This window comes from Microcebus murinus, chromosome 7 (genome assembly GCF_040939455.1).
Source record: "Microcebus murinus isolate Inina chromosome 7, M.murinus_Inina_mat1.0, whole genome shotgun sequence".
In the NCBI taxonomy this organism is placed as follows: domain Eukaryota; kingdom Metazoa; phylum Chordata; class Mammalia; order Primates; family Cheirogaleidae; genus Microcebus; species Microcebus murinus.
The window spans coordinates 16,829,940-16,845,681 of NC_134110.1; the positions used below are offsets into that span (position 1 = coordinate 16,829,940).

General features: G+C 37.3%; 1 protein-coding gene across 3 annotated transcripts in view; it reads left to right on the top strand.

Moving 5' to 3' along the window:
- Nucleotides 1-15,742, top strand: part of ASB7 (ankyrin repeat and SOCS box containing 7) — a 42,740-nt gene that overhangs the window by 14,805 nt on the left and 12,193 nt on the right. For all 3 annotated transcript variants that reach the window (XM_012764576.3, XM_012764577.3, XM_012764575.3), the window contains one exon: nucleotides 8,920-9,525. In XM_012764576.3, the coding sequence (XP_012620030.1) occupies nucleotides 8,920-9,525 (606 nt within the window). The remainder of the gene's footprint in view (nucleotides 1-8,919; nucleotides 9,526-15,742) is intronic.

Consider the following 15,742-nt stretch of genomic DNA (forward strand, 5'->3'; position numbering starts at 1 on the left):
ACTCAAGAGTGAGAGACTGCCCATGACCATTGCTTGGTAAGCGATGTGGCCACGGAAAGTCTGATGAGGAGCAGCTACAGGAAGCCATACTTGCTGTTGCTCTGGGAAAATCCAGTTTTGTTCAAAAAATGAGCAAGTTTGAGTTGGGTAACTGGCACTACCTCTATTCCAGAAGGAAAACAAAAGTGAGGCTCTCTTTCTAGTTTAATCTAAACCTGTGCTGTCCACAGATGTGTGACTATTTAAATTTCAGTTAGATTAAATAAAAAGTTCAGTTCCTCACACTGGCAACCTTTTTAAGTGCTTAGTGGTCACATGTGATGAGTGGCTGCCATCACATGTGAACAGCAGAGATATACATAGAACAGCAGAGATATACATTCATCCCTTGGTATTCGAGGGGGGTGGTTCTAGGTGTCCCCCTCAAAATACACAGATGCTCAAGTCCCTGATATAAAATGGTATAGTATTTGCATATAACCTATGTATATCCTCCTGTATACTTTAAATCATCTCTAGATTACTTAGAATACCTCGCACTATGTAAATAGTTGTTATATTCTATTTTTAAATTTGTAGTATTTTTTATTATATATATATATTTTTAATTACAATTTTCAGTGTTTGGTTGGTTGAATCTGTCAATGTGGAACTCATAGGTATGAAGGGGCAGCAGTAAAACACTGGCCTGTGTAGATAAGTGATGTTATGCTGCTTTACTTTCAGATATCCTGCTTCAAAATGATAAAAAGTTAGGGTTTTATAATGTCCAAAAATACTTGAGTTTTAAACAAAAATGGGAAGCATATAATAACACCTCCATACAAATCCTGGTAATCCTTCTGACCAGGTTAGTGTGCTATTGGAATTGTAATGAAGAGTCTCTGTTACAAGGATGAGAATTACAACAAGCTCATTATTATCTTCATTTTCCAATGTTGAATCTTTCTAAAAATTCCAAGACTGTGTTGGCTATTTCAAGAAAATAACATGAAGAGACCAAATCTTAGTGCATTTATTTATTTTCAGATTTATTGTTTATGCAAATTGGTGTGAGGGCAGTTGGAAAAAACTCTAGAAGTTAAATCTGTAAAAGAAACCCCGGAGGAACCTGAGAAAAGCATCTCAGGTCTCATCTCAATAAAGTTGGTAAAATATTTCTGGCAAAACACATAAAAGTAAATAAGAAAGATAAGGGAGTAATCAAAGAATGGTGAGAACTATTTTTAGCTTTTTAAATATGAAAGATCTTGCAAATGATAATTCCAAAAGTGAAACAGCTACATTGATGGGAATTTGTGAGAGTACTTTTGGAAAGCAATTTGGTAGTGTGTACTAAAGTGTTAAAAATGTAGATCCTTTTACCCAATAAATCTGTTTGTATTAATCCTATTCATTTAATTTTAATTTAACTAATGGTTAAATTAAATTTAATTAATGGTTAAATTAAATTTAATTCTGTTAATTTATCCAAAGGAAACCATCTTAAACACAGGAAATATTTTCTGTGTAAAAATTCACCCCTCATTATATATAATTTTTAAAATGAAGGCATTTTCAGTGCCCAAATATAGAAAAAAGGTTAAGTAATTAGGGTGCGATTACAATTATGTATAATTTTTTAAAAATGTAGGCAGTAAAGCTGAAATTCTATCACTGTTAACAGTAGTTATTAGGGAATGCTGGGTTTTTTTACCTTTGGTTCTGCCACAGACAACAGATTTTTTTCTTCATTTCATCTCTTAAAAGACAATATAAAACAGTAATTACAAAACTAAACTATTGTTGGGCTAATAACTCTAAAGCTGAAATATTTAGGACAGTAATTGCACAGAGGAAGGGAAAAAGAAAGGGACTATATTGAAACAGTTTCTATATACTGCTGGCATTAAATTAATCCCAAAGTAAAAATAGGAGTGAAATAATAAAGAGAAGAATTGAAATCAGTGGAATCGGAAATGGGCAAATAATAGAGAAGATTGATGGACCTAAAATATTGATGAATCTCTATTCAGACTGATGAAAAAAACAAAGGAAAACACACATAACTAATAGCAAGGCTATTATGTTGAAAAAGGATTCAACACAGTACTGGAAGTCCTAGCCAGAGCAGTCAGACAAGAGAAACAAATAAAAGCCATCCAAATTGGAAAGAGGTCAATTGTCCCTTTTTGCTAATATGATCTTATATCTAGGAAAACCTAAAGACTCCAACCAAAAAACTCTTACACCTGGGAAATGAATTCGGTAAAGTTGCAGAAAACAAAGGGAAAACACTTCAGAACATTGGTTTAGGCAAAGATTTTATGGCTAAGACATCACAAGCACAGGCAACATAAACAAATGTAGACAGATTTGGGACTATATTAGACTAAAACCTTCCGCAAAGCAAAGGATAAAATTAGCAGAATGAAGAGACAACCTGTTGAATAGGAGAAAATATTTGCAAACTGATTTATCCAATGAGAAGCATTATGATAGACATTATAATATCCAGACCAGGCGTCCTCAAACTATGGCCCGCAGGCCACATGTGGGTATTTTTGCCCATTTGTTTTTTTACTTCAAAATATGATATGTGCAGTGTGCATAGGAATTTGTTCATAGTTTTTTTTAAACTATAGTCTGGCCCTCCAACGGTCTGAGGGACAGTGAACTGGCCACCTGTTTAAAAAGTTTGAGGACCCATGATCCAGACTGTATAAGGAACTTAAAACATCTCAGCAATTAAAAAAATCCTATTAAGAAGTGGACAAAGAACATGAATAGACATTTCTCAAAAGAAGACATACAGATGGCCAGCAGGTATATGAAAAAATGCTCAACATCACTAATCCTCAGGAAAAGCCAAATCAAACCACAATGAGATACCATCTTACCCCAGTTAGAATGGCTATTATTAAAAAGACAAAAAATAACAAATGTTGGTGAGGATACGGAAGACAGGAAACTCTTATGAACTGTTGTTGGAAATGTAAATTATACAACCAATATGGAAAACAGTATGGAGATTTCTCAAAAAACTAAAAATAGAACAACCTTAACTACCATATGTGCTAGCAGTCCCACTAGTGGGTGTATATCCAAAGGAAAAGAAATCAATTTATCAAAGAGATACCTGCACCTCCATGTTCATTGCAGTACTATTCACAATAGCAAAGATTGAGAATCAACCTAAGTGTCCATCAATGGATGAATGGATAAAAAAAAATGATATATATATATAGATATACACACACACACACACATATATACACATGATGGAATACTATTCAGCCATGAAAAAGAATGAAATCATGTCATCTGCAGCAAGATGGAATTAGACATCATTATGTTAAGTGAAATAACCCAGGCACAGAAAGACAAATGCCACGTGTTCTTATGTGTGAGAGCCAAAAAAGTTTATCTCATGGAGGTAGAGAATAGAATGATAGATACCAGAGGCTGGGAAGGGTGTGTGTTGGAGGGGATGAAGCTTAGTTAATGGGTACAAACATATGGTTAGATAGAACAAATAAGTTCTAATGTTCAATAAAGAGTAGGGTAAGTACAGTTAGCAACAGTGTAGTGCATACTTCAAAGTAGTTAGAGGACATAATTTGAAATGTTCCCAACACAAATGATAAATACGTAAGGTGATGATGGATACCTCGAATTCCCTGATGCAATCATTACACATTCCATGCATGTGACAAATATTTGTATGCACCCTACAAATATGTAAAATATTGTGTATCAACAAAAAAATTTTTTTTAATGGTAAAAGGAATGTCACTACAGATCCTATCAACATCAAAAAGATTAAGGAATATAATGAGCACCTTTGTGCCATTTAGGAGAAATAGATTTCTTGAAAGATGCACATTGCTAAACCTAACCCCCCCCCCAAAATAGAGTAATTTAATAGCCCTATGCCAATTTAAGAAATGTAATTCATAACTAACACTTTTCACTAAGAAAACTTTAGGCCCAGCCAGCTTCTCTGTTGAATTATTTCAAATATTGAAAGGATAAATAATAATCTTACACAAACTTTTTGATAAAGCAGAGGTGGGAACACTTCCAAACTTACTGTGTGAGGCTTGCATTGCCCAGACATAAAACCAAACAAAGACTTCACAAGAGAAGAAAACTATACAGACCAATATCTTTTTTTGCCCCCTCATGTGCATAGTCTACCCATAATCCAGCATCTTTTGTGATAATAGATACAAAGATTCTTAACAAAGTACTAGCAAATCTAGTCTATCACTATTTTAAAAAGTATGTTGTGTTATGTCCAAGTAGTATTTATCCCAGGAATGCAAGTTTTATTTGACATCTAAAACATTATAGGATGAGTAAGGTACCATATTAATAGAATACAAGATAAGTACCAAGTGACCATTTCAATAGATGTAGAAAATGCATGTGACAATTTAAATACCCATTCATAATAAAGACTGAGCAAACGAGAATCAGAAGGTGACTTCCAAAACCTAAGGAAAGGCATTTATAAAAGTTGCAGCTTACATTGTACTCAGTGGTGAACCATTGAATGCTTTATCTTAAGATGAGGAACCAAGGAAAGGGTATATACTTTTACCACTTTATTCAACATTCTGCTGTAGGTTCTAACCATTGGAATAAGAGAAGAACAATAATTAAAAGTCATGAATTGGAAAGGAAGAAATAAAACTGTCTTTATTTGAAGAGAACATAATTGTGCATTTAGAAAATTGTAAGAAATCTACAAAAATGAAACATAGGTCAGTGTACAAAAATCAATTTTATTTCTCTTTAACAGCAATTAACATTTGGAAAATGAGATTTTAACTCATTATAATAGCAACAAAATTTAAAATACTTAGGAATAAATTTAATGAGAGGTGTGTATCACTGATACACTGAAAAAGACAAAACTTTGCTTAGGAGAATTAAGGAAGACCTAAATAAATGGAGAAGCATTCCATGTTCATGGTTTGGAGGAATTAATATTGTTTAGGTCATTTGGGGGGAGATTGCCATCTTCAGAGTCAGTAGAGTTCCAGCCAAAATTCTGGCAGTCTTGTTTGAAAAATTGACAAGCTAATTCTAAAATGTATTAACCAAAATAATTTTAAAGAAGGCTGGAAAACTTACACTATCTACTATCAAAACTTACTGTAAAGCTACAATAGTTAAGACAGTCTGGGATTGATGTATGGTGATTCTTTTAGATCGATAGAACAAAATAGAGTTCAGTAATAGACCTGGACTTTTATAGTAAATTGATTTTCAGCAATGGCACCAGGGCAAATCATTGGGAAAAGATAGTCTTTTTAATAAAATTTGGTGGAACAAATAGATCTCTATTATAAGATATGGAAAATAATGAACCTCCAACCTTACACCATATACAAAAATTAACTAACAGTGGATCATTGACCTAAACTTGAGTTAAAAGTGCAAAATTTCTAGAAGAAAACAAAATCTTTGTGACATTGTGTTGGGCAAAGGTTTCTTAAAATAGTACACAAAAACCACAAACTGTAAACAGAAAACATGATAATGGACTTCATAAAAATTAAAAATTTGTTCTTCAGAATACAGTATAGAAAATGAAAAGGCAAACAACAAACTAGGAGAAAATATTTATAAAACATCTGACAAAGGGCTTGAATCCTGAGAATTCTGAGAACTCATTAATGAGGAGACAACCAATGGGAATGGGTAAAGGAGGTAAACAGACTATTCACAAAAGAAAGTACATGAATATGTCCAGTATCACTAGTTATTAGGGAAATATAAATTAAAAGCACAATAAGCCACTATTTTACTCTCTCTAGAGTGGGTAAAATTAAAATTACTAATGATGCCAAGATGTGGAACAACTAGAACTCTGATGCATGGCTGGTGAGAATATAAAATAGTACAGCCACTTAGAAACTAATAATTTGGCAGTTTCTTATAAAGTTTAATGTGTATATAACATATGACCCTTCAATTCTCTCCTAGGTATTAAACCCAAGTAAAATGAAAACATATATCCCCACACACTTGTATATGGATGTTCATGGTAGCATTACTCACAGAGCCTCAAATTTGAAATAACTCAAATGTCCATCTTTTCATGAATGTATAAGAAATTATATATCTGTATTATGGAATACTATTCACCATTATACAGGAATGAACTGTTGATATATACAACATGGAAAATTTTCAAAAGCATCATGCTTCTGTGAAACCATTTAAACACAAAAGTATATAAATGATTTCATTTATATGAATTTCCAGAAAAGGCAAAATTGTATTTTTGTTAACCAGTGTTTTGCTAGGGTCCCAGAGTCTTGAAGGGCAATTGACTATAAAGAGGCATGAAGGAACTTTTTGAGATGATGGAAATGTTCTATATTTTACCATGGTGGTGGATTATATAATTGTATTCAATTATCAAGACTTGTAAATCTGCACACTTAAAATGAGTGAATTTTATTTTACCTCAATAAGCCTATTAGAAAAAAAAGAAACTATATTCATAGGGAATGTTTCTTTGCTTTTATTTATATATATTTCAAGTTTTTTTAGTAAATTTAGAGTTTGTTGAAATTTTGCTGTACCTTATTTAAAATAAGCCCACCTGGGGGTAAAATGTTTGCTAAGTGGACAAAGTAATAAGTTTGGTGGGGTTGCTATTTTAGACAAAATGTTGAGGGAGGCTTTTTTGATGACAGGACATTTGAGCAAACAGATGAAATGAGTTCTGTTCAAAGAAATTTTCTTTGCATATGCCTTGCATATTTCTTACTGAATTTTTATCTAGACATTTTGTAGTTTCTGGTAATATTGCAAATTAAATCTTTTTCTTGTCTTATTGCATTGGCTAATAATCTTAAGTTTTGTTTTGTATTTTCATTACCTTATAATCCATTTTGTTAATTCCTTGAGGATAAATTTTATGCATTGTATCCTGCAGCTCTTCATTCTATACTGTGTTCCCAGTGTGTGCTCATTTAATTCACTTGAATGATTTTTACTGAGACGAAGCAGGTCACTGTGTGTTAATCTCTGTTTTTCCTTAGCTCAGTATAGCACCAAAATGTAAATAGAACCTAAAAAAGACCTAAAGTGGAGACCAAGGATGCAAATAAAATTTCACGTAACATAATTTTAATTTTACCATCAGCTAGAGCGAGTATAGGATGCAAATAAGGATGTTGGCTGGCACCTTTAAAGGCACCCTTGGTGGATGAAAGGAGGGAGAAGTGAAAGAAGGTATTCTTAAATTTCACTCACAGATTAAGAGGGAATATCTGCAAATAGTTGATTGGTCAGGTATAGATTAGAAATGTCCTTTGGCAAGATTTATCGTTTCATTTGAATAGGAGGAGATCTTTTAGATTTCATGCCTGTATTCACTTAGTCAACTTTAGGTAAGAGATATATCTAAAACAGATTGGAGTGACTTGAAGGCTCAGCAGCATCTGTCAAAATGGAAACATTAGTAGCTCATGTGCATGCCTTACCGGTAGATGGCAGCAAAATGCTTTATTAAAATGTTCTTGCCTTGCTTTTTTATGTCACATAGTAAATAGATACTGTATTTTTCTTTTAGTTAAGACCAAGGGAGGTATGATACCCTCGTTTCCTATAAGTAGATAAAAATAATACTACCATTATGTACTGTCACTTTATATTAAATGTTTTTAGAAATCCAAATGATACAGCTTACCTTTAAAAAAGTTACTTTTGTAGGTTTTGTTAGCAACTCATTCTTAACAGAAATATTTACTCTCCACACTATTATTATTTTACATATAGTTTTCTGCCTCCTGGATTTTTCTAAGAGACCGTCATTATATGTTCTAGATCTAAATAACATTTTGGTAAACAATACATGAGTTTTTACTCACGTACTTTAGGAGGCTTTTTGTATATGTGTGTGAAAAACATTAGTGATTTTTTTCTCTTCCATTAACAAACCAAAAATTAAGGGCAATTTTTATAAGAACACATTTTAATCTTAGGTAGTTAGGTCTGATCAATTTCTTCTCCATTGAACTGCTGGCCTCCAGGAGATCTGCATATGCAGTTCCTGTCCCTGTTCTGCCCATTGCCCAGGGATGCCACTGGGGTGAGAGCTGAGAAGAACTGACCTTTGGCTTAATGAAAGAGCTGAGGCCAGTGACAAAAGTCTGTGCCTTGAGTGGTCACATAGCAGATAAATTATAGTTGTTTTTTCTTCCCCAGAAATCAGTCGATTTAGGAGAGGTTTTTGGAACTGTTTGAGAAAATAATATTTATACAGTGCTGAGATTTGTCCCAATTCTTCACATAATATGTTGCTTAATTCTTAATAAACTCCAAAGTTCATGTAAAACTAAGACTTCAGAATAGACTTTTATCCTATGAAAATACACTTTATCAAGATCACTTCACAGATATCTTACACGCTTTGGAATTTGCACAGACCACAGAAAAACTTTTTTTTAAAATCTAATACACCCTAAAACAACAGAGTCTGCCAGACCATAGTACGCCTGTAATTTAGAACAGCAGATGTTGCTACACATGCTTCTCTTTAAGACTAAGAAGCAGCATAAGAGAAAATAAAACAAAAAGTTCAAAACAGAAAAGAAACATGTAACAATACAGAGACGAGGGAGATGAGTAGCTAAAGGCAGTTGGTTAAATTAGCAAAGGGGGATGTGGTGATCTGAACTCCATGTTTCTTGTCTGTCTCCTTCTGTTAACTCAGACTTGATAACTTTCTACTAAATTTATTTTTCATTAAAACTAGATTTGAATTAAACTGAGGAAAAAAGTACTTCATGTTCATCATAATATTTGATTGCTTCACATTTTATATGTGAATTGGCTAAAATATCCTGTGCCATGGTAGTGTTTGTTGTTTTGTCTTAGAGTATGCTAATATTTTCATTTTGGTTTTAACTCTAGCTGATCCCACAGTTAAGGACTTAATCGGAGGCTTCACGGCTCTTCATTACGCAGCCATGCATGGCCGGGCCCGGATTGCACGCTTGATGTTAGAATCTGAATACAGGAGCGACATCATTAATGCAAAAAGCAATGATGGCTGGACTCCCCTCCATGTGGCTGCCCACTATGGTAGGGACTCATTTGTCCGACTTCTACTGGAGTTCAAGGCTGAGGTCGACCCACTCAGTGATAAAGGTACAACACCACTTCAGCTCGCCATTATCCGAGAGAGGTCAAGCTGTGTCAAAATCCTCCTGGACCACAACGCCAACATCGACATTCAGAATGGCTTCCTGTTGCGATATGCTGTGATCAAAAGCAATCACTCTTATTGCCGCATGTTCCTTCAGAGAGGGGCAGACACAAACTTGGGCCGCTTAGAAGATGGACAGACTCCTTTACACTTGTCTGCCCTTAGGGATGATGTGCTTTGTGCACGGATGTTATATAATTACGGAGCGGACACGAACACAAGGAACTATGAAGGACAGACCCCATTGGCTGTTTCAATAAGTATTTCTGGAAGTAGTCGACCGTGTTTGGATTTCTTACAAGAAGTCACAAGTACGTAATATATTTATTACTATTATTGCATCTTTTTTTCAAATGTGCATGTTATGAGGAGCTTGTGATATTTTTTATAACTCAAGATGTCTAGACATTAATCATTTTTATTAGCCCTGCTTGGTAAGTGATGCCTCATTCATCTGAAATTCAAAAAAAAAAGTTCTATATCACAAGATTTCATAAGAATTCAATTGTGTTACTAAAAGTGATGGGATAGACAGTAAGGGTGAGAGAAGAAATGGAAAAAAGGACAGAAAAAAGAGAATTTTTAGAATGAACAAAGATCTATGTTAAAACAAGACAAGTCCCTGCTGGTCATAAGGGTAGTCTTTTCATGCTTCTGTGGACTTCAGCTTGAGGATTTAGAAGGAAAAATTTTGGATTTTAGATTCCTTAGCTATGAAAATGTCATAAAATTTGTGCTTTATTGCTAAGTTGTTCACTTTTTAATTGTGGCTTTTCTGCTTCACATGATCCCATATGAAACAACAGTGGTACTAGTAATGGAGGCTAAGGGTGCTAGAAATTATCGTAAGAAAATATTTGCTAGCAGTGGGAAATTTGGCACCACTGTCCCTGGGCCACATGGCTTCCATTGTTTTTGACCTGTTTTTGTGTGGGTGCTTTTTTTCAAAGCCTCGAAGTGTCTGACCCACTTTGTGTAGTAGCACACGTGTCTGAGCTGTTCTTCTGACAGGGTTATTAGTTTGCATGGACTTAGCCACCCTCTCTTGTCAAGCTTCCTTGTGACCCACTGAACACACGTCCCGAGTTTAAGGTCCAACACAAAGCTACAGTCTGTGAGCAAAATTGATTTTGCTTTCTGCTGCACTTTTTAATGAATTCCTTTTTCCTCGCTAATTTTAAACTTTCAATCTTTATTATAGTAATAGAAGAAGACATGTTAACATTCTGGGTACCAGGTACTGGGGGGCAAGGGGTTTACTTAACCTGCTTATACATAATCCACTCTACCCCTTGGAACTGTACTTTGGCATAAAAATTTGCTTTATAAAGAAATGTAATGAATTTTATGTATTCATAATGGGGGAAAAGATGAAATTATTACCACTAAATGTATTCAAACTAAAGCAGGTGTCCTCAGACTACGGCCTGCAGGCCACATGCAGGTGTTTTTGCCCGTTTTTTTACTTCAAAATAAGATATGTGCAGTGTGCATAGGAATTTGTTCATAGTTTTTTTTTTAACTATAGTCTGGCCCTCCAATGGTCTGAGGGACAGTGAACTGGCCCCTTGTTTAAAAAGTTTGAGGACTCCTGGACTAAAGGGTAAAAAGCAATCATGCTCAGAGTCTAACTCAGTGCTGGCCACTAGAACTTTCTGTGATAGTGGAAATGGTCTCTCTCTGTGTTGTCCAGTATGGTGGCCACTGGTCCCATGTGGCTGTTGAGCACTTGTTATGTGACTGGTGTCACTGAGAAACTGAATTTTTAATTTTATTTAAATTTAAATAGCCACAGTGCCTAGTGGCTCCCATGTCGATCAGCACAGATCTGTCTGCCTTGGGAGAGGTATTTGAGGCTGCCTGGTAGGTATTCCCTTGCTGAAAGCTTTGGAGGCACACACAAATAGCCAAAGACAGGAGATGCTATGTATGTGGGACTACAGCTGCAACAACTTTAAGTTATTGTTGTTCTTGTAGCTTCTGCACTAGAGACTCTTGGTTAAATAAATGTGACTGCCCTGGGAGAGGCATGTTACTTACTCAAATGAGTGCCTCAGCCTCTTTTGTTAAATATTGTGCTCAGTGGTTAATGACATAGACTAGAGCTAGACTGCAAGAGTTTGAGCCCTAACTCTACCGAGTGTTAGCAGTGGCCTTGGGCAAGTTACCTAACCTCTGTGTGCCTCAGTGTCCTCATCTTCAAATTAGGATAATGATATCTTATAGGCTTGTTGTGAAGATTAAATGAGTTAGTATTTACAATGCACTTAAGACAGTGCCCAGTACATTTTAAGTGGTCCAGTACATTTTAAGTACTATGTAAGTGTTTTTCAAAATAAAATATGCAATTAATAAAGGAAGGTGGATAAGCACTGAGGACTGGCTTGGTACCAACAGAGTGAATCCCTTAGATTCATATTCTACCCAAGCCTCCTATTTTCCACCCCATAGACTGATATGGAGAGTCTGCACGCAGAGGCACTCAGGGTGGCTGGGAAGAGTGTTGGGCGGCACAAGCATGTGGGCAGTGTTCCTGTGTCCCCAAGCCCTGAGAGCTGCCAAGTTCCCCCACAGCAGTGCTGTGGACAGCAAGTATGTTGAATTATAGAAAGACTCACATGTACCTTAAAATTGGGGGCAGATAGAATCATTGACAGGGACTACTGTCTCTGTTTGTGCTTGAGTTCTCCACTGCCCAGGGAGCAGAGTCATGCACCTAGGAGGTCCTCAGCAAGCTCTGTTTGGTGGCTGACTGCATACGCCTAGGGGTGGGGAGTGAGGAAACTTGGAATGCTTTCCAATGTGTTCTAAGACTGCAGTTCTCATTTGATGTCAAGTGCCTCAGCATAATACATTATTTCTTTACTCTCCATTGGTGTTTCTGAATGCCAATGGCAAATTTGCTATCACTGCTTTCTTTACCTGTGCATTCTTTGGCTCTAATAGGTTTTCTTTTCCTAGTGAATGGCATGGGCTAGAAGGAGCACCTGGAGCTGATGCTCTTTGGTGCCCTCATCTGAGCTGTGTCATGAAAGCCAGCTTGAAAGAAGGTTGGGCAGTTAGGGAGCATGGGTCAAGTCTGGGAGCTCACCACAGCTCCAGGCACCAAGCTGTTGCCTTGTAACCTGAGAACTCAGTCTCCTGAAGTGTAAGGACAGCAGAGGTGTCACTTGGTGGTCCTTATTCAGGGCCATCTTACTATTCATTGCACCTTTTTGACAAGAAGCAGATTATTTAAATTGGAAGAGACAAAAAAATCATAATCCTGGAATTTAAAACTACTCTGGCATTTTGGAAAATTTGCCATAAAAACTCTGATATGTACTGCATAAAAACAGAGCAGGTCAGCGGCCTAGTAATGAAGTAGTGTCTGCTGGTGCCTTGTTGCTAGCGTAGCGGGAAAAGCCTGGAAGAGCTGCTGTTACTATGCACGACAGCTAGTCTGAGCCATCCCAGTGTCACATTTTGGAAGCCCCCACCTTCCAGGATGGCTGGCGCTCTGCACGGCCTCCTCCCGACAGCCAGGAAAGTGAAGCGTCTTTGTGCCCAGGAACAATAAACACAGCTAAGAAGAGCCACCTGAGTAATGAGCATCACCTGTCAGTTTTTAGGTGTTTTTTGTTTTTGTTTTTGTTTTTTTGTTTTTTTTTTTTTTACTTGAACTCCCTCCCACCAAAAAAAGAGAGAATGAAACAAATAAACTAAAGAGACAACAGGAGAACAGTGAAGGTGTGACTGATGGCAAGTAGAAATGGCAGTGAGGACAGACAGATATGGACATTCTGACGACGGTCCACTGAGGACTAAGGCCGTCAGGGTCAGGAGGTGAACAGACTCTGGTGCCAGGGCTGGGACTGGGGTGAGGCAAGTGATGTGACTGGGGCATGCAACTCAAGAGGGCCCTTATTCTCAGGGTCACACAAGTGCACACGGTAAAGTGGAATAATTTGTACGCAGCATAGCGTTTATACAGACACCTTAAGGGAGCTGAGAGGGTCCTAGAGACTCTGGCATGTGGGAATTGGTTAGAATTTTCTTGCCAAAGGTAAAAGGAGGAGAAGGTTGTGGGAATGTTTGTCCAGTTCAGAAAATAAACTTAACATTTATGCACAGGAAAAGGGCAACACAATGGAAATGTTGTTAAAGAGGTATAATACCATAACTCTGTGAAAGGACTATTTTTCCTAAGTAAAGCTTAATGAACCCTAAGGAATCAGATTGTAATTTAGTGATTTTTTTTTTTTTTACCTTCTTGCCCACAATGTAAATTCCTCTAGTCAATATATGGACCAAGGAGTTACTCAGAATATGAAATCTTTGAAGAACGAAAGAGAGAAATTCCATGAGCAAGCTGAGTTTCAGGCAGTGACTAGCAAAAACATTTAATCTTAAATATTTTTAAAAAATGAGATTTTAATGATATACATGCCTGGAATTTTGTTCAAAGAGAAGTAGTGGAGAACTTAACAGTTTGGAGGGAAAACCCACATTGGAATGCTCAAGCATGAATTATAGACTGTTCTTCATCCAGCCACTTCAGCAGATAAAAGGGAAGGATTAAAAAAAATAGAGCTGGTGCCTGCAGTTCCTTGTGCAAATGGTATGGAAATTGGAGTAAAGTTTTTGATAACGCAGACCAGTAAGAGTTGATATAGCGGTAAATGAGATGGCTCTTTCCTAGAGAATGCCACTTGAAAGGAGGTGGGGTCTGTGTTTGATTGGCTGGATTATTTACAGAAAAAATGCCATGTTGTGCTGCCTGCCTAGGAAATCCAATTGTAAGGCTTTGCCCTTTATGTAAAAGAGGAAAACGTTCAAAAGGCAAAGTGGAGTCAAAGATTTGCAACAGCCGACAGGTCCAAGGCTATTGGAATGGCCAATTTGTCACCCCTTTTTCTCTTTGCCCAGCGACGTCTACATCTGTACAGTGTTTGGGAATTCCACCTCTGCAGAGCTGCTGTTTCATTAAGGCATTAGTCAAGATTTAACTGTTACCATCAAATATTTTTATTAGTTTTAAATTCATAATCATGGTTATTTAAAATTCCCCGGCTGGTAATTCCAACATCTGTGTCATGTTGAAGTCTGGTTCTGATGCTTACTTTGTCTCTTCAGACTATGTTTTTTTCATGCCTTTTAGCATGCCTTGTAATTTTTTATTGATGCTATTAATAGACATGCTGTATAAGGTACTAGGAACTGAGGTAAATATGCCTTTAATGTGAGGTTTTTGTTAATGTGGCTATGAGTTGGGACCTGTTGAGTTGTAGGTGCCAGGGGGTTCAAGTCCCTCCAGTGTCCTTATTTTCATCCCCTGCATTGGCTTTGGGCTGCCCTGAGTACTCCTCCTCAGAGAGTACATCTGGCAGCTCTCTCAGCTTTAATCTGCTGTTCTACACTGGAGCCCTGTGGGTGTAGTTGTAAGTGTCGGGGAGAGCCAGTGGTCTATAACTTTATGATTAAATCTCAGTCCTTCAGTGGGCCTGTGTCCCTGGGCTGTGACCCTCACAAGTACTGCTGCTTGTATAGCTTTCCCAACCCCATAGGTGAGGCAGGAAGCCTAGAGGGGGCCAGAGCCTGCGGAATGCCCCTCCCCCATGACTCTGAGACAAGGTCCTGGTAAAGTCTTTCCCCCTGAGGAGCAGACCTTTGTTATGGAGAAGGTTCTGGGTATATTTCACTGTGGTTACTCTTAGTCCGGTGCCCCCCCCCCACAGAGTCCATGTGGGGGTCTTTGTTATCTCTTCACTTTGAGGACCTGGTGGGGTTCCTGGGAGTACAGGTCACAACCCTATGGGGTTTCCTGAGACTATAGTTGTCACTCTCAGGCTAGTCCGTACCCAGCCTCTGGCAATTTCTCAAAGTTACTCTTTAGGTGTTTCTACCAGTTTATGGCTCCAGTAGCTTCTGCTCCACCTAAGCAGATCTCAGCTGTGACTCTCTGAATTTATTTCTCTCTTCAGATTTTCTGGTGGAGATTCGCTCTGTAACCTCTGTTTACTGATGGCTCCAAGATAAGTTATTGATTTTGAGTTCGTTCAGATTTTTCTTCTTGTAAGGATGGCAGTGACGACTTCTAAGCTCTTTACGTGTTGGAACTGAAACTAGAAGCCTGTTAAGTTTTATCAGTTTTTTGGTCAGGCGTGGTGGCTCACGCCTGTACTCCTAGCACTCTGGGAGGCCAAGGCAGGAGGATCTGTTGAGCTCAGGAGTTCAAGACCAGCCTGTACAAGAGTCTGTACTAAAAATAGAAAAAAATTAGGCAGGCGAAGTAGCATGCATTTGTAGTACCAGCTACTCCCAGCCACTCAGGAGGCTGAGGCAGGAGGACCACTTGAGCCCAAGAGTTTGAGGTTGCAGTGAGCTGTGATGATGCCACTGCACTCTAGCCTGAGCAATAGAGCAAGACTCTGTCTCAAAAAAAAAAAAAAATTCATTTTTACTTCAAATGTGAAAAACATTCTGTCCATGATCCTTTGAGCTGATTAATGTTTTGCCCACCAGGCTCAGAGGCACATGTCTCCTGTA